Consider the following 19239-nt stretch of genomic DNA (forward strand, 5'->3'; position numbering starts at 1 on the left):
AATTGGCATTTATGGCTAATTGATTACCTTCTTTCAAGCATTCTGGTTTAAGTTATTTTGCTCCCAAACCAGCAATCATTCTCGAGGGATTAAAAAATTGTTTTGCGATACGTGTGTTTTAATACAGACACCTCGTCGAATAAAACTTTAATGAACAAAAAAAAAAACCACATATATGTTTAATTAATATTTGAACAAATATTATTATTATTATTATTATTTATTTCTTAGCAGACGCCCTTATCCAGGGCGACTTACAATCGCAAGCAAATACATTCAAGTGTTACAATACAAGTCATACAATAAGAGCAAGAAATACAATAATTTTTTTCAAGTGTGACAAACCACAATTCAATAATACAGCAGATAATAGTGAGAGTTACATCAGGATATGATTAGATAGTGATAGTTACATCAGGATATGATTAAATACAAAGTACTACAGGTTAAACACTTGGCAGATTACAATATTCTGAAGTACAGGATTAAATGTAGTAAAATAGGGGGCAGATAAGAGCAAAATAAAGCATATTTAAATGAAGGGTGGTACCAGTTGGTATTACCATACAAAAGTACAACTCCTGTATACTCATGGAACGTGTCCATTTAAAAATTAATTTAAAAAAAACGCTGGCATTGTCTCCGAAAATTAGCCTTTCCTCCACTGTTGCCTTTAAGTGTATCCGGGTATTTCTCGTTTGATAAATAACTGAATATTTCTTTAAAGTTGGGCTCTATTTTTCCATCACGTCTACCCAGCGTGTTGAAACTCTCTGCACGTGGTTAGATTGCGAGGTTGCAAAAAATATCAACAATAAACCTGAGGCAGAATTGCAATCTTGTATGTGTAGTTTAGTTAGCTAAATAGTATTTGCTGTAAAACTTTTAGTCAAATACAGAATGACATTCATATTTAGCCTCGTTTAGACACATTTAGATTAGCTGTATTATTACACACACACACACACACGTTTTAAATCCGGTGTAGGACGCACAAGAGTGATTTATACTGGAGAGTTTTCTTGGCGTCTTACACCGGATTTGTCGGGACTGAGATAATTAGGTAGTAATTTGCCTGCCGATCGCTACTTCCCCTCGTGCTTTGCAATGTCACTGATTTATTACACTTCGCTGTGTTTTAACTATGGGAAACTTTTATAAGGGTTAGTTTACAATGCTTACATATCCTTTACCAATGATTTAACTGTGTTTTATTACACTTCGCTCTGCTTTTACTGTGAGAAACTTTTACAATGTGCGCACCGCGGTAAAGTTCGTTCACATTAATAGTTTGATAATTATAATAATAATATATTTTTGTATTAATTGAGGCAACCTCTCTTCTTACCTTAGTTCTTATTTGTTTAACATATTAGCTGAAAGCATCCAAACGGAGCACTTTCCAAGGTCGAATTAAAGCTATAGATATAACCGGTAGCCGCAGTTATCATTTCAATTTTTTTCTATTTGCAATTATTCTGAATGGTTCTGAGTTCTGTTTAGGGGTACACGGATCTCACGATAGGATACGTCTCACCATATGCACGTCACGATACGATATGCATCACGATAGGTGCGATGGGCTGCTTGTACGATGCATATTGAAATCAAATGATCATTTAAGATGGACTATTTTGTTTTAAAAAAAAGACAGGGTGAGTAAGCTTTCATCTATAAAAAATACGCAGGTAAATAAGAACATAAGAACAAAGTTTCCAAACGAGAGGAGGCCCCATTCGGCCCATCTTGCTCGTTTGGTTGTTAGTAGCTTATTGATCCCAGAATCTCATCAAGCAGCTTCTTGAAGGATCCCAGGGTGTCAGCTTCAACAACATTACTGGGGAGTTGGTTCCAGACCCTCACAATTCTCTGTGTAAAAAAGTGCCTCCTATTTTCTGTTCTGAATGCCCCTTTATCTAATCTCCATTTGTGACCCCTGGTCCTTGTTTCTTTTTTCAGGTCAAAAAAGTCCCCTGGGTCGACATTGTCTATACCTTTTAGGATTTTGAATGCTTGAATCAGATCGCCGCGTCGTCTTCTTTGTTCAAGACTGAACAGATTCAATTATTTTAGCCTGTCTGCATACTACATGCCTTTTAAACCCGGGATAATTCTGGTTGCTCTTCTTTGCACTCTTTCTAGAGCAGCAATATCCTTTTTGTAACGAGGTGACCAGAACTGAACACAATATTCTAGGTGAGGTCTTACTAATGCATTGTAAAGTTTTAACATTACTTCCCTTGATTTAAATTCAACACTTCTCACAATATAACCAATTTTAATTTGGGCAATATAGCGTTTACCTACTTCTATATAAAGGATATACAGTTTACTTATTTCTACTGTGAAATGCAAATCCTGGGTTAAAGGCAAGATATTTTATTAACAGTGAACGTCTGTGTTGTAGTGCTGCGCGTGTGACTGACTCTGAGAGCGTTTTTTGGCATAATTTACCTGTTATTTTAATTTTTTCTTTAACAATATTGTTATGATAAGTTAGTGCAATTTTGTTGACAGCAAAAGTTGTCTAAATGTAAGGTGTCTCATTAAACAAATACAGCTTGTGTTGTGTGTGTGTTTTTTTTTCAAAGCAAAAATAATTTGGTGCATAATGAGCTAAGATCTACGTAATCACTTGACTCTTTCAGTGAATAAATGCTGTACTTCCATCTGGTGGACGAAGCTGTTAAAACGAGGTATGACACAGGCCCGGTTTTTGGGATGGAACCGCATAACAGTCTCGCGTTTTGATTGGTCCATGTCTGTCACATGAATACGTCGTCACACGAGTGGAAAAGCGTGCTGGCATTTTTAACATTGTGATCAGATAGAGAGAGTGTTCTGCTTTCCACAGCCTTACCATTAAAATATAATGTGGTATTACACTGTACTGATATAACAAACTATGAGGAATTACTTTATATAAATTATCATGTTATGCACGAATGTAAGAATTGGCTTTCTGTGGTGGTGTACTTTTTTCTTTCAAGTAGCATATATCTATAATCGTTTTTGCGATATATTTTAATATAAAACATATACGCTATTGCAGTTTTGTTACAGGATACATTAGTTTATCTCTAATGTAATCACAGTTTTACATATAGACTGCCCCTGTTTTCATTTACGTCGCAAATTCTGGGCCGCTTTACTTTTCAGATAATGTCCCAAATTCTGGGCCGATTTGGTTTGCAGATAACATCCCAAATTCTGGGCCGCTTTGGTTTTTAGATAACGTCCCAAATTCTGGGCCGCTTTGGTTTTTAGATAACGTCCCAAATTCTGGGCAGCCTTGGTTTTTAGATAACGTCCCAAATTCTGGGCCGCTTTGCATTTCCGAATTCAGCCCAGTTTTGGGGAATCAGCTGACAGCCGAGTTTCTAAGGCATGCATGCACAGTTTACCATAAACTGGATAGTGAATTCATTTGAGAGTAACCCTTAGTACATTAATCAAAGTTCATGTATTTTTTACTCTCCCCAGAAATCTTTTTTTTTTTTTTAATGAAAAAACAAAAATGTAAATGTTAAAAAACGTATTTCTTATTACATGAAGAAACTACATTGCACTGAAATAGATACATGAAAATTAATTTAAGCAGTCGTTTTCCTTTATTAAAGGCTAATATTAAAACACATTTTTGGGAAGGAACATGGTATTCCGAAAAAAGGACATCTCGTTTTCTTATGTAACGTCCATCAATATATTGTAGTGTTTCAGGGTCTTTTTGGACAGAAATGAGACTGCAACTGTGAGTAGATGAAGGCCGTTTATTTTGACAATAATTAAATAATCACAAAATAAAATCATAAAGTGAGGGAAAGGAGACTGGGAGTCGAAAGTGAAAATAAATGATTGTAGTAATTTTTCTTTTACCTTACCCTTCCCAGTCTTTTCCCCGCCCCTCTTGTGCGCAAAACCTGAACTCCAATTCCCCTCCACACACGTGCACCACCATGCAACCCCTGCACGCACACACCACCATGCAACCCCTGCACGTATACACCCACCATGCAACCCCTGCACGCACACACCACCATGCAACCCCTGCACGCACACACCACCATGCAACCCCTGCACGCATACACCCACCGTAGCAATTCTTTGCAAAATATATTTTCGGGTATTCAGCCCCATTCATGTCTATGGCACTGTTATAAAACACATTTTCAGGCATATCTCTCGAACCCGAGCACGTAGAACCACCATTCAAAGTGATATAGACTCAGGGGAGCACCCCAAACCACCCCCTAAAAAGGTGTGGTGGTTCACCCAAAAACTCATGTCATGACGAAAAAATTCACTTTGCCAAGCCGTCCTGGCATTTGAACCATGAAAATGGTGACTCCTTGTGCGGGGCCCTATGGGGCCCCAACGCAAAAAAAAATCAAGTTCCTAACCCCCACAGAACCAGAGATACACCCTGTCATAAATGTCCAAAAACTACCCTTTTCGGGGTCATATCTCCATGACCCAGAGGCCTAGAAACCGGGTTGAACTTCCTAGGGTCATGTCTGGGGGCCCTCTTTCACAGGGAGCCACCCGTTTTCAAATGCTACATTTTCAACACATTTTCACATTTTCAGCATGATGGCATGTCAAGGTTGCATTTCCAATAGCTTTTGAGCTCCAGGTTGGCAAAAAAAAGTCTAAACTGGTGTCCTTTCTAGCTGGGGACACGTCACTTGGAGGGATCGACGGGGGCCCCGAGGTGGACCTCCATACCGATTTTCAAGTCTTGGGGACCCCCGGAACCTGAGATACAGCACCCTGAAAAATGTCTATGGGAAATCCCATTATAAAACCCCTTTGGGGCAACGCCCACCATCTGGTGGGGTGTCGTTTGAACTCGTGGCTGATGTCGTTCTTTAGCTAAGACTCTTGTGCACGCAAAGAATGTCTTTCTGAGTTTGTTGGCCCAGGGGTCGTGGAGATACGGGTACGATAAGAGACCACCCCCTTCCCTATGGCAAATCCCATTATAAAAATACCATCGGGGTAAGGCTCAGCTAATGGCGGTCGTGGGTCTTACGAACTCGAAGGAATCCATTTTCTTTAGCTAAGATTGTTGTGCATCTAAAAAAGAGTACAGAAGCTCAAATTTAAGTCCATTCCAAGTGTTTTGTGATCACAGTATCAGCCTGAGTGTATCGGAGCACAGTTTTGCACCAAAAGCGAGGGGAGGCGAAAAAAAGCACTATATACCCTATTCTTTAAGATATCACTTTGCAGTGCAAATTTGAGGAACGCAACCACTTAGCAACTTGCAAATTGGTACTGCAATTTAAAGGCCTGTAGTGTCAGACTGGTAGTGCCTAACTGATTCAAGTGTTTTTGGAATGATTCTTGCAAAGACTGATTTATAAGAAAAAAGAGAGATTGACAAACAGCATTTTGCTTTATATGCAGAAACGGGCAACTACAAGAGGGTGTCAAACAAGCTGTGAATGTCCCAGGAGGCTACAGAGTACCTCTGAGTATAAATCCAGATGCTCGCAGTACCTGTTCTTAGATGTCCGAAACCACTGTATCGCTGTATAACTGTATACCCTGTAAATATCACTTTTTATTGTGTATTTGAGGAACACAACCAATTACAAACTTCATTTGAATTGCTGTGCTATCAGAATATCAGTGTATAACTTTGCTGGGTATTGCAGTGTATGCTGGGTATCAAAAGGCCTTCAAACTTTTACAAAAGGCCGTCAAAGTTACAAAAAAATAGGTGTGCTCCTAACCCAATACTTGTCTTTTTAATTCTGTGCATCCAAATACTTGTAGTTAAAAGTTTTAAGAATTAAGCTTACTGTTTGTTGTTCTGTCCTAAACCAGCAGTTTGTCACCCAGATTTATTAAATAAACAGGGGGGGGGGGTCATCAGATTATTCTCCATTTTATTGTAACTGAGGTACCGTTCAGTCAAGCGAAAAATGTAAAGGGGTACTCGAGCTGAAACCTCCAGATAGAAGGGGTACAGTTTCAAAAAAAGGTTGAAAACCCCTGACCTACAGTATAAACTATCAGGAATAGATAAGGGAAATGCTGACTAATACAATACAATAGGATTTATTTGAAGTTGTTGAAGGGCACTGGTCTCTTAAACCCAGAAGTTCTGATAAACCCCTATGCCTCACTATATATTGATGGACATTACATAAGCAAATGAGATTACCTTTTTTTTTTGGTATACCATGTTCCTAAATGTTTTCTGAGGAGAGTAAAAAATACATTAACTTTGATTCATGTACTCTTAAATGAATTAACGGTCCAGTTTATGGTAAACTGTGCATGCATGACTTAGAAACTCGGCTGTCAGCTAAGCAGAATATCTCAAAAACTGGCCTGAATTCGAAAATGCAGATTTCGGAACGTTATCTGAAAACCAGAGCAGCCCAGAAATTGGGATGTTATCAAAGCGGCCCAGAATTTGGGACGTTATCTAAAAACCAAAGCGGCCCAGAATTTGGGACGTTATCTAAAAACCAAAGCGGCCCAGAATTTGGGATGTTATCTGCAAACCAAATCGGCCCAGAATTTGGGACATTATCTGAAAAGTAAAGCGGCCCAGAATTTGCGACGTAAATGAAAACAGGGGCAGTCTATATGTAAAACTGTGATTACATTAGAGATAAACTAATGTATCCTGTAACAAAACTGCAATAGCGTATATGTTTTATATTAAAATATATCGCAAAAACGATTATAGATATATGCTACTTGAAAGAAAAAAGTACACCACCACAGAAAGCCAATTCTTACATTCGTGCATAACATGATAATTTATATAAAGTAATTCCTCATAGTTTGTAATATCAGTACAGTGTAATACCACATTATATTTTAATGGTAAGTTTGTGGAAAGCAGAACACTCCCTCTATCTGATCACAATGTTAAAAATGCCAGCACGCTTTTCCACTCGTGTGACGACATATTCATGTGACAGACATGGACCAATCAAAACGCGAGACTGTTATGCGGTTCCATCCCAAAAACCGGGCCTGTGTCATACCTCGTTAAAACAGTCCAACAAAATTTTCCATAAAGATCCGAATTCATTTTTCTTTGATAAAAATCGGAACGCGTGCTGGTTTTGTGTACTTTGATACATTCTAGATCAATATGCTACCATTTTAAAAGTGTTGAATCTTTTAGAAATCTAAAATGACAGGCATGTTTACAAAATATATTATTTTGAGGACAGTCTGAAATTTCACGCCGGCTATGAAGCTAAACACATAGAAAATTGAGCTTTATCGCGAGGAAAACACATAGAATTGTATAGTGCGTTATCATAACAATATGTCCAAGAGAAAATTAATATAACCGGTCCACGCCAGTTAAAAAAAAAAACAGAAACGTGGCACTGAACGGGTAAAAACCGTGCGCCTGCATCCCATTATCTCCAGTACAATTATTTTACCGTCCGTGACCTTGCTATGATCTTCTACGCTACTTTTAGAGGAAGATTGAACTACACGCCTACATCTCACAGTTTCAGTAAAGGGGAGTCGACATGGTAATTCAATTATAACCCCGTTTTTTTTTTACTGTAATGAAAGTCTGGCCCATTACGTGTTCACAGGGCTGTCTTATTTATGCGTGTATTTATTTACAAAACAATAAAGGATCATACATGGATAAATCGACTTAAAGCCACGAGGGCGTCAGGTTTAAACAGAAAGGAAAAATGACCTGCTCGTTGCATCATTAACTACGTGGTAAACGACTTCATAAACACATTCTTAGATTTAAATAGAAATAACCGAGTGACTTTTCCAGGACCAAGTATCAGCCAAAAGCCTTTAAGTGTCTCCACGGTTTGTTTTCAGACACACTTCCCTTTCAGACAGGTACTGAAACGTTGGGTAAGTTGGCGCTATTAAGCACAGACGTATTTATTATTATTATTATTATTATTATTATTATTATTATTATTATTATTATATATTGACCTATGTTGTATCACATTTTTGATATGACTGTTTTTTTTTTCACGTAAATATAATCGGTTTTTGAACCGATTATATTTACGTGAACAATTTAACTTAGCCGTAGCTCGGTGTACACTTCCTTACACAGTCATTATTATTATTATTATTATTATTATTATTATTATTGTTATTATTATTATTATTATTTATTTCTTCGCAGACGCCCTTATCCAGTGCGACTTACAGTTGTGAACAAATATATAATATAAATGTAATATGTAATGTAATATAAACTAAAATGTAATATAAACTAACACAAATATCGTAACGACGGTTTCACGATGCAGTTAATTCTGACAAAGCCATTTTTACCCGACGTGACGTCATACCTCTCTTATTAATATTAATCACCCCTATCATTTGATTGGTTCATTCCCCATACATTGATCCCGCCCAGCGTGGAAATACTTATTTCTGATTTGCGGTGCCTGGGATTATACCCCCCGCCGCCAGCATGGCACTAACCTATCAGATTGTCCGAGCGGCAGTGGGCGACGCCTCTTCCCGCTGGATTGGCTGGCGATGTTGTCATCAACAGCATCCGGTCCCGGAAGCGCCGCATATTCCAATGTTATTTCTGTGCGGTGGGCTTTGTATGTTCTGTGATGTTGTTTTGATTTTGTTTGTTTTTTTTAGTGAACTCTTTATATTGCCCCCCCGTTTTAAAACCCCTATCTAATTTATTTCTGTATTTATATTACTATATTAGGCCCATAACCGAAGCGGGGCCGAGTTTGTTGTTTTCCGACCCGATTAAATGTTTATTCAAGAATGCTAAGGGACACATCCAGTCCTCAAATCGCTAAGCAGGACATCGGAAAAACAGCATTAAATACAACACGTGAGTACAGGACATACTTGCTTGCTTGGTGCATGTTTTACTCTTTTTAAAAATGTATGCATCGATATTAATTATGGATGTTTCCTCGTTATGAAAACGCGTAATGTTTCACTATTTCCTATTTAAAACGGCCGGCTTCCCTTCACAGACCCCGATTAGCACTAATCTTGCAGCGAAAATGTTATTTTTTATATATATTTTAGGTGGTAGAGATACCAACCTGGGTCTATGACACCATCCGTGAATGTAAAGCAATCCACCGGTTTGATGCGTGCCGTGGTTGCCAGATGCTTTGTGGTTATTTAAGATGCATTTTAGAAAATAAAATACGTTTATAATGGATCATAGTTGTATTACAATGGAGACACGGTAGTAATTTCCAGCCTGTGTTACAATTTGAAATTGAAAGCAACGTCTGTAAACGGTTTATGCTTGACAGAAATAATTCCATTTGTTTAGTGTCGACTTTAATGATTTAGCCATGTGTAATCTACTGTATAAAAGAGACACTTCAGCAACAGCCATCGTAAACAGTACAGTTATATACAGTGTAATGTTTATTTTGGTAACGCTGGCTTTTGTCTGTCAAGTATAGTCTTTAATCGACACAAGCCTGTGATTCTAATCCGTTCCATATGGTTCATGTTGTATGCTTAAACAGTTGGTTTTAAAGTAAAAAAAAAAAAAATCGTTGAACGATATGATTTCTGATCACCAAAATCAGACTTTACAGACTTCAATTATGTATTGTAAAATATTTGTGTCGTGGCTAAGGTTTTGAACTGCTGTGTTGGTAAATTGTAGCATTCAGCAATTTTGTTCTGGTTTAGCGATAATCCATTTCTGACTAATTCTAATCCAGCCCCCCTCCTTTTTCTGACGACTGTGTAATTACACTATTGCACAGTTTTGGTTTTGACTTGATGGCAAAATAGTGTATAAAAATCAGTCCGGTTTTGAGGAGATGTCTTTATCGGGGTCTATTCAGTTCATGCCGTCTGGAGCTGATCTGACATTTTAGATGTGAAAACTAAAAAAAACAAAACTGTTTGTATGTATACCTTCATTTTTATCAGCTAGGTGACTGATTCAGTAAAGTGGGATTTCATGATTAGTTTTCAATCGTACTTTTAAAATACATTCAATGCAGGGATGGAAGTACAACTTCTGTTGCATAAGTGTCATCCTTTCCAGGTTTTACAGCAAGCTTGATTAGCCACAGTGTGTGTGTATGTAGATAATAAGCTCACGTGTGTCTTATTAAACTCATAGTAAAATCAGGAATGGATTGAACTGTTCTGCAATGGGAATTATTCCCATCCCTACAAAGATAGATTTGTATGCACAGAATTTGGATTTGATCAACTAAACGGGTCACATGATGGGCGTGTGATTCATATCACATGGAATGCCAGAAATCTCTGTCACAAGGCACAGTGGCGAAAATCTTAATGCATGTTACATTATTGTGGTTTTTTTTTTTGGGGGGGGGGGGATTACTGTATCGGTAACCATTTTAGGTTTTGCAGTGTGCCAAATTGGACAAACCCCTTGTGTGTAAGCTCAGTTAGAACTGTTTTAGGTGCAACTCGTCTTTATTTCTAGTAATGTTATACTGTTGGGTGTATCGTAGCTTCCAATGTGGTCTAAAGTCAGACAGCTAGAAATGTGAGTTTGTGAAGCAAGTGTGCCTTAGGGGTGAGGGAGGGAGGGAGGGAGCAGTGTAGTCTCCATGCCTCAAGCCTGCCCTGGACTGGAGGGAGCACCCTTTCTCTTAGGGGGGCGAGGGAGGGAGCAGTTGAGTCTCTGTGCCTCAAGCCTGCCCTGGACTGGAGGTTGCTGTTCACTTGTTATAACATTTGAGAGATGTACTAAGTCAGTGTGTCTTCTGAAGGTGCTCTGGGATGGTGAGATGGAGACGGGACAGAGAGAGAGCGAGGAGCCAGAGGTGAAGCAGTGTGATCCATCACTGCCGGACAGCCACAATCAAGCTGGTAAGAAGTCTCCTGTTGTCGTTTTTGTAACAAATACAGCAGCAATCGCCCACGACAATTTCCTAGTGGGGTATGCAATCAAGCATCACCTGTAGTTTGTTAATCCTATAGAAATTATTTTATATTTGCAGGGATACAAATAACACCGCTGTGTTTCTTGCCTCTTATGAATCAGACAACCTTTTTAAGAGTCCCTTATCATTCTTATGTAGATAGTTTTTTAATTTTCCACTCTACAGGTATTTTCACTTTGACTCTGAAGTCCATTTTAAAGTTCATGGCAACAAATACCATTTAAAATTAGAATACCTCAATATATTTTCTTAACCCACTCAAGTCAGTGAAGAGTCCTAACAATATGTGGAGTAGTGGTTAGGGCTCTGGACTCTGGACCGGAGGGTTGTGGGTTCAATCCCAGGTGAGGGACACTGCTGCTGTACCCTTGAGCAAGGTACTTTACCTAGATTGCTCCAGTAAAAAACCAAACTGTATAAATGGGGAATTGTATGTAACAATAATGTGATATCTTGTAACAATTGTAAGTCGCCCTGGATAAGGCCGTCTGCTAAGAAAGACATAAATAATAATAGTTTAGTCTGCCGCTGTGCTGCAGATTCACTCCCTGTGCAACTGTTTACATGCAGATTCCAGACCAAGGATGTAGAGACACCTCACTCTGTGTCGTTTTCAGGTTGTGAAGATTCAGAAGCTCTTCCTTATCACCGTACGGCAGCAGTCCTGGGGGAGTCTATCCCAGACGGAGACCAGACGGAGGAGGAAGGAGCAGGTACCCAAACAGATGAACTAGAAGAGACTTCTGTGACGGAGGGGCAGAGATCAAGTTCGCTGGACCCAGAGGGCGATCCCGAAGAGAAAGCGGAACGTGATGGGACGCTTAATCGTGAATCTGAACTTCCTGAACCTTCAGGGAACGGGGAAGAACCCGAGGGGGATGCGTGCGTCGCCCCGAAGGCCGGGGAGTTGTCGGACTCGGGTTCCACCGATAACACCCTGGAGGACTCGGGCGAGTTCACGGAGACCTGCCCGGTGGCTGTGTTGGCCGGTGCCGCGGAGGAGCTGGGCAGCGGGGTCTCCGAGCCCGGCGCGCCCCCTCTCTCGCACCGCGACGAGGACGTGACGGCAGAGAGCTGGCGGGGGCACAGGAAGCACGTGTTCGTGCTGAGCGAGGCGGGGAAACCCATCTACTCACGCTACGGAAATGAAGAGGCGCTGTCTTCCACCATGGGGGTCATGATGGCCCTGGTGTCCTTCGTTCAGAGTGGGGACAACCTCATCAGATCCATCTACTCTGGTAAGCAGTCTCCTTTCATCTTCACGTTGACATAGTAAAGGTCCCAAGAGTTACTACTAAAGGGATATTCTAAGTATGTCCGACCTAGTACCAACAGAATCGGTATTATCTCCATGGCTTAAAGGCTTTATTTTTTAAATCTCCGCACATCCCAGCCTCCAGCCACTGACTGAAGCCGACACCAGCCCATTCTTTCAAAGGGCCTGTTCATAATTTCGTTGAAACTGACACACTTTCAAAATTGCTGTCTATCATTTTGAAATATCAATAATAAAAAAAATACATTTATTATTATTTATTTCTAAGCAGACGCACTTATCCAGGGCGACTTGCAATTGTTACAAGATATCACATTATTTTTACATACAATTACCCATTTATACAGTTGGGTTTTTACTGGAGCAATCTAGGTAAAGTACCTTGCTCAAGGGTACAGCAGCAGTGTCCCCCCCACCTGGGATTGAACCCACGACCCTCCGGTCAAGAGTCCAGAGCCCTAACCGCTACTCCACACCCATGTACTGGATTGTACCTGGACAATGTACTAACCATTTTATTCCAACACCAAACTGGTGTACGTACTTCAATATAATACAGTTGTATTGGCTACTGCATAATTAATCTTGAGTCGCTGTATGTTAAAAATGAGACAGAAAGCACGTAGACAAAACTTAACGAAGCCTAGAGCCAAAACAATTTATCTAGCTGACGTAGTTTTAAGTCTTACCCTTGTCTTGAAGTTACTGTCTGTACTCCATGTGGCTGACGTACCTGTTTTCGCTGTTTCCCCTCGGCTGGTCTCCAGAGGACCACAAGGTGGTGTTCATGCAGCAGGGTCCCCTGGTCCTGGTCTCCGTGTCCCAAAGCCGGCAATCAGAGCAGCAGCTCCGGCAGGAGCTCCAGTACGTGTACTACCAGATCATCAGCATGCTGACGCAGGCCAGCGTGACCCGTATCTTTGAGCGCAAGAAGAACTACGACCTGCGCCGGCTGCTGGCCGGCTCCGAGAAGATCCTGGACGGCCTGCTGGACCTGGTAGACACCGACCCCAGCTTCCTGCTCTCTGCCGTGCGCTGCTTGCCCCTGGCCTCCTCCCTGCGTGACTCCCTGAGCCAGACCCTGCAGAAAGCCATCACCCCCAACCTGGTGTTCTCCATCCTGATCGCCAAGAGCCAGCTGCTGGCCATCGTTCAGGAGAAGGCCGTCATCGAAGACGCCAGGCTGGAGCCGGCTGACCTCCACCTGCTGCTGAACCTCATCGGGGCCTCCTCCGCTTTCCAGGCTGGGGAGATTTGGACTCCCATCTGCCTCCCCCTCTTCAACCCTGACGGCTATTTCTATGCCTACATCTCGTACCTGGACCCCCCGCAGTGCACAGTCTGCCTCCTGCTGCTGTCTACCGACAAGGAGGCTTTCTACTCGGTGGCGGAGTGCAAGAGGAAGATCGAAGACGGCGTGCGGGCTCAGAACGCTCTGCGGGCCGTGGAGGAGGCTCGGGCCTACAGCGTGACGCAGGTGGGCGTGCCGGACCTCCGACACTTCATGTACAAGCCCTTCGACGTGCCAGAGAACCACAAGCAGCTCACGCAGTTCACCAGGTAACACAGCTGAGTATCTTATTTTTACAAGGGGGGACGTGTCAAGGTTTAAGAGAAAGCCTTCAAGGACGACTGGAAACATGCATTTAAAAAGCAGGGAGAAAAGTCTGGGGAATGCGCAAGGAAAGCACGTGTTACAGGGCAGCTAGCTGTAGCGCGCCCGGGCAGTTAATCAGCCGATGAATGTGGATCGAGACTTGCAAAACGAAAGCCATGGTGATCAAGAAAATTGGCTCACTTAGCCAGCTTGGGTCACATCTACACAGGAGCATCCAAACTGTTTCCTGTCTTGGCTTGTAAGCTTAATTTCGTTTGGCTGAGGAGCATGCAAACTAGCACTGCCCCTAACAGGATCTTAAAGACCCAACACCAAGGCTTTAAGCATGAATTTATGCCTCCCACACCTAGTATTACATGGTATACAAGTCCTTTTATATTGTTACTTGCCTCCTGGGTAGATTCAGAGTTAAAAATAACCCGCGTCTTTCACAGGCAACGAGTGATGGAAAAGTAGAACATAGCTTTCCTGATTTCTTGCGGCTAGCAGGATATACTGATCAATGTGTAACAGGAGGGTGGTATTTTCTTTCCTTTCAACGCAGCCCAGAGATGGAAGCTCCGTACAGCACAGAGGAGGAGAGGGAGCGTCTCTTTGACCTGTACCGCTACCTGCACAGCTGCATCCACAGCGCCACCCGACCGCTCAAACTCCTCTACCACGTCGCGGAGAAGGAGACTCTGCTGGCCTGGGTATGCTGCGCCTCCTCTTTCTAATCATGCAACTTCTCTAGATGTCAGATTCAGTTTCGTCCCACCACTGCCCATCAGGTCGCATCCAGTTGTTAAGAGTTTATAAGGAAAGACGGTACTTTTGCAGCTTGTGTACGTGATTCGTTTGGGACTAGAGATGTTAGGGTTAACAGAGCTTATTTTACATTTACTCCCAATAGGAACGGGACTAATTATTATAATTATTATTATTATTATTATTATTAATTTCTTAGCAGACGTCATTATCCAGGGCGACTTACATTTGTTACAAGATATCACATTATTTTTACATACAATTACATTATTTTTTTACACATTATTTTTACATACAATTACCCATTTATACAGTTGGGTTTTTACTGGATCAATCTAGGTAAAGTACCTTGTTCAAGGGTACAGCAGCAGTGTCCCCCACCTGGGATTGAACCCACGACCCTCCGGTCAAGAGTCCAGAGCCCTAACTGCTACTCCACACTGCTGCTATACAGTAAATGGCCTTAATTGTGGAGAGATCTTTTTACCAGGTTGGCCTTAAAGACTTGTAGGTGCAGTAGATTCTCGTTTTTAATCTGAACACATTGTACCGTACAAGGTGTTAACCTGGGTCTCTCTCTGTCTCTGTGTCCTTTTGTTCAGGTGACCAGTAAGTTTGAACTGTACACTTGCTTCAGCCCTCTGGTTACCAAGGCCTCTGCCATCAATGCCATCACCAAACTGCTGCGCTGGATCAAGAAAGAGGAGGAGCGTCTTTTCATCCGCTACCCCCCCAAATACTCCACCACCCCCAACCCCAGCAAGAGCTCCTGGGGGGGCAAGGGGGGTTCTGACAGACAGGAGACCACCGAAAACGGCTTCCTCTCCCTGCCGTAGGGCCCAGGACTGCAGAGCCCCTTTCTCATTGGCTAAAAACCAGGCTTTCCCACCTTCCTAATCCTCTTATAGGATAAGGACTGATTCTGCCCTGTTTTCTATTGGATGAATCGGCTTCCCTTGCCTGCTATTGGAGGAGTGCTTGGTTCGCAGTGGCGAAAGGCGTGACTTGAACGCCTATTATAGGGCCTCCTTGGCTGTGATTGGCTACAGACCTGGCCACCTTTCTGGGACACAGTGGGTAATGAATTGTGATTGGTTGAGTGTGTTTTTTTGTGCCCCCCCTCATTCTTTTATAGGTCGATTAACTGTAGCACTTAGCCCGATCTTTTCCAAAATATACTTTCTCAGTGATTTGCCTACCAAAAAAAACCCGCGGTGCTTGAAGATAATAGAATCCAGGGGTTTGATAATGAAACCAGGGTCTGAGTCCTAGCTCTGAGTAATGCCTAAAGTCTTGGGAGAGGAAGAAGCAGGTGCTAAATGCAAACAGGCAGGGAGGTGCATCTCAGGAACGTAAGTTAATCTGTTACGCGTGTGTGTGTGTGTGTGTGTGTGTGTGTGTTAGAGGTTGTAGCTGTTTCTTCATACAAATATATACATTGTAGTTTAATTTTTGTTTTATAATGGAACCAGGACTATGTCTATAGAAGTCGTTTTATTTAAATAGGCGCTGTGGTACAGAATTAATACACATTGATCGAATCCTATCGACTGACCCTGATTTAGAAGTAATCCAAGATTAGTTTTAATCAGAGTCTGTGAGGGGGGGGGGGGGGGGGTACTTTAAATCCTTATTCGGGCTGTTTTTTTTTTTTTTTCTTTTCATGGTAAAAATTGCATATTTTCACAATCTAAAAATAGGTAGATATTTCAAGATTTTTAAACGTCGTATTTATTAAAGCAGGAAAAAAAAAAGTCGCCTTGCCCCGTTCAAAATTGATAATTCTCTCTAAGGAACAAATGTTCCGAAATTATTAAAATGCTTGTCTGAAAAACAGTAAATGCTCATTTGTTTGTTATGTCCACTTTTTATTTCACCATAAAAACATGAATAAATGGAAAAATAACACCAGACATGTGAAATGTCCCCTTCTTGTGATGGACGGAGCGATCTTCAGAATCGTTTCCGATCTTTGATGCAGCTGGTGACTTTTCTGTTAAAGACATTTTAAAAATATATATATTTACAATGCTTGAGTACATTTCACTGTGATAACTGGGGGGGGTACAGCTGTATTAGATTTTTCTTTGAGGGACAAATCTAAATTTCTAGGGGTCAGGGAGTCTTTTAAGCCCATTTCACAATGTACTTGTTCCCTCGCTTATCGTCCTTCATCATTAAATGTCCTGAGTGTGTTATTTGACGCAGTTTCTTGCATTCAACACAAAAATGACTTTGTGAAAAAATGGTCGCTATTAAATCGCTCTCAGTTGTCGCCCAACAGTCTTTTTTTTTTCATTTCTTTTTTGTTTTGTGCATGTAACAGATATAAAAATCAACTCTTAGATCTTGTACCGCAATTATGGTGGACTCTTTGGGTTGATATGTATGTGGAAGGTGCACTCATGCACATATGAAACGGTCTGAGCTCAGGCTTTTCAACGATGATAGAAACCAGAGTCTGGTTCTGTGATGTGTGTGTGCGTGCGTGCGTGTGCGCGCGCGCGCGGAGTCTGGGGTCGTTTTAAGATTTACCCCCTAGCCTGGCACAGTTACCCAGAGCAGTACACTGGCTTTGCTGAACTTGTGGGGCAGCATGCTAATTGTTTGGATAATTATCAATACAATCATACCCTTGTATTTAGCAGGGTATGGGGTTTGAGGTATGGGGTATGAGGTATGAGGTCTGGGGGGGGGGGGGGGGGTGAGTGAATTGCTTTGAAATGAACCCCGACAACTTAAGGTGGGTCTCTCGTTACTTAAACATCAAAAAACATGTGATATATTGAAAACGGTGCATTCTGAAGATCCTTTTTTAGACCATGAAATGTAACACCTGTACGATTCACTGTCAACATGACCCAACAGCCAGTGAACAGAATTTGTAAATGTGGAAGCTCTGTAGTTGCCAGAGAAATTGGTTCAAAGGTCTTGTTAAGTGAGCATAAGGTTCGAATGGAAAAACTGGACTGGAACGCCTAACGAACCAAAGTTTGGCTGGCCTGTGTGAATTTAACTCCCAATGTGTTAGTTTGCTCATCGTGGCCCTTGAGTCAATCTCAAATGTATTTGAAGAAAAAACATGTTTGAGCAATGCGTACCTGAAGGGGTTAAAAGCCTAGCGGTTGTGGGTAAGTAAACATTATTTTAGTCCCCCAGGTTCTGTCTGTACTGGGATCTGTTATTTCATGTAATAATGTGGATTGTGTTTTTTTTTCTCATCAATTAAACTTTTTGTTGGAGGATCCCAAACCTCGTTTGTGTGTTTCTTTTTCTGTCTCCTGTTCAGTTTTCAAAGATGTATTGTCACAAAACACGCATGGCTGATCTACAAACGACTGGCTGTTTTAAAATCTAGATGTAAATGAAACCAGTCTAACAGAAAGCACAGTCTTCTGCGTGCGTCTCTCTGTTTTGCTACTGTCGTTTATTTTTATTTTTTTATTTAAGGGCTGGAATTTTGTTTCGGTGTAATTAGGACAGTGATTCCAATGGATTTAATTTTTTTGGGGGGGTGGGGAGAAAAACAGATATCATTTTTTTCCCTGCCGTGACCAGGATTCGAACCGGGGTTGTTGCGGCCACAACGCAAAGTACTAACCACTATACGATCACGGCGAGCTACCGGGGAGGTGACGTCTGTGCCATCGAAGGCGCGTCCCATCCACAGACATAATCATTAATCAGCAGCTGTTGAGTGTGACGTATGAGAGTGAAATGATTTTTAAAAAAAAAAACATATATCATTTTTTTTCCCTTTCTTTTTGGTTTAAAACCAGTTGCACTACCCCGAGACGATAAACTAATTTGGTGGTAGGTTTTGTAACCTCGCCGGATTAATATAATTTAATAAATGCTTTTAAAGTGTGTTGTCATTCCCATACCAGGAACCCGAGTGAAAAACCAGGAATCCTAACCGCTAAACCATTTGCGAAACGTCTGTAAATCGTTAAATTATGAAACAGCTTCTGCTTTTAATAGTATAATTGTGTTGCAATTTCATATACAATACACAGCATTTACTACAGAGGCTTTCTTAAATTACCATGTGTTATATAATTACCCGGGTTTTAATTGTAACGTTCATTTCTTTTATTGAAAATATAAAGAGAAATAATAACTAAATAATGACACCAACTTGTAAAGTTACTGTATATTTTTGTGTAATGGTCCATGTGTTTTCTCGCAGGAAGATGTTTTAATTGTATAAGAATATTTTTTTAAAGGGGAGGGGGGTGTTGAAATCAACTCATATGCCGTGACCCGGATTTGAACCGGGATGTTTGCGGCCGTAACACAAAATATATGATTACGTTGAGCTACTGCTGGGAGATTAAAAGATTGAGGGACTCGGGTACTGACCAGAGCTGTATTCTGTCCAGTACAAATTGATACAAATATTTAATAGTACGATCTGATTGTCTGACTCTCTTTCTTTCCTTCAATATTAGCTTTAGTGTTCCTTACAAAACCTTATCAGCATACAACAGTGTGCAAATATATTTGAACACCTTAAGATTCGTCTATATATATATATATATATATATATATATATATATATATATATATAGTTGTATATAATCAATCAATTATTGACATTATTATGTACCTACATTACCCTTTCCTTTTTGCTTTTATTATTATTATTATTATTTATTTCTTAGCAGACGCCTTTATCCAGGGCGACTTACAACTGT

General features: G+C 40.9%; 1 protein-coding gene across 1 annotated transcript; it reads left to right on the top strand.

The window, feature by feature from the left end:
• Positions 1-8542: 8542 nt before the first annotated feature.
• LOC117404246 (vacuolar fusion protein MON1 homolog B-like) lies at positions 8543-16825 on the top strand. The gene is made up of 6 exons (XM_059017368.1): positions 8543-8833; positions 10728-10827; positions 11519-12139; positions 12945-13737; positions 14340-14487; positions 15145-16825. Exons 2-6 carry the CDS (start codon positions 10746-10748, stop codon positions 15376-15378), a joined length of 1878 nt encoding a protein of 625 aa, XP_058873351.1. The 5' UTR covers positions 8543-8833; positions 10728-10745; the 3' UTR covers positions 15379-16825.
• The last annotated feature ends 2414 nt before the right edge of the window (positions 16826-19239 follow it).

The sequence above is a fragment of the Acipenser ruthenus genome, chromosome 56 (genome assembly GCF_902713425.1).
Source record: "Acipenser ruthenus chromosome 56, fAciRut3.2 maternal haplotype, whole genome shotgun sequence".
Taxonomy (NCBI): Eukaryota; Metazoa; Chordata; class Actinopteri; order Acipenseriformes; family Acipenseridae; genus Acipenser; species Acipenser ruthenus.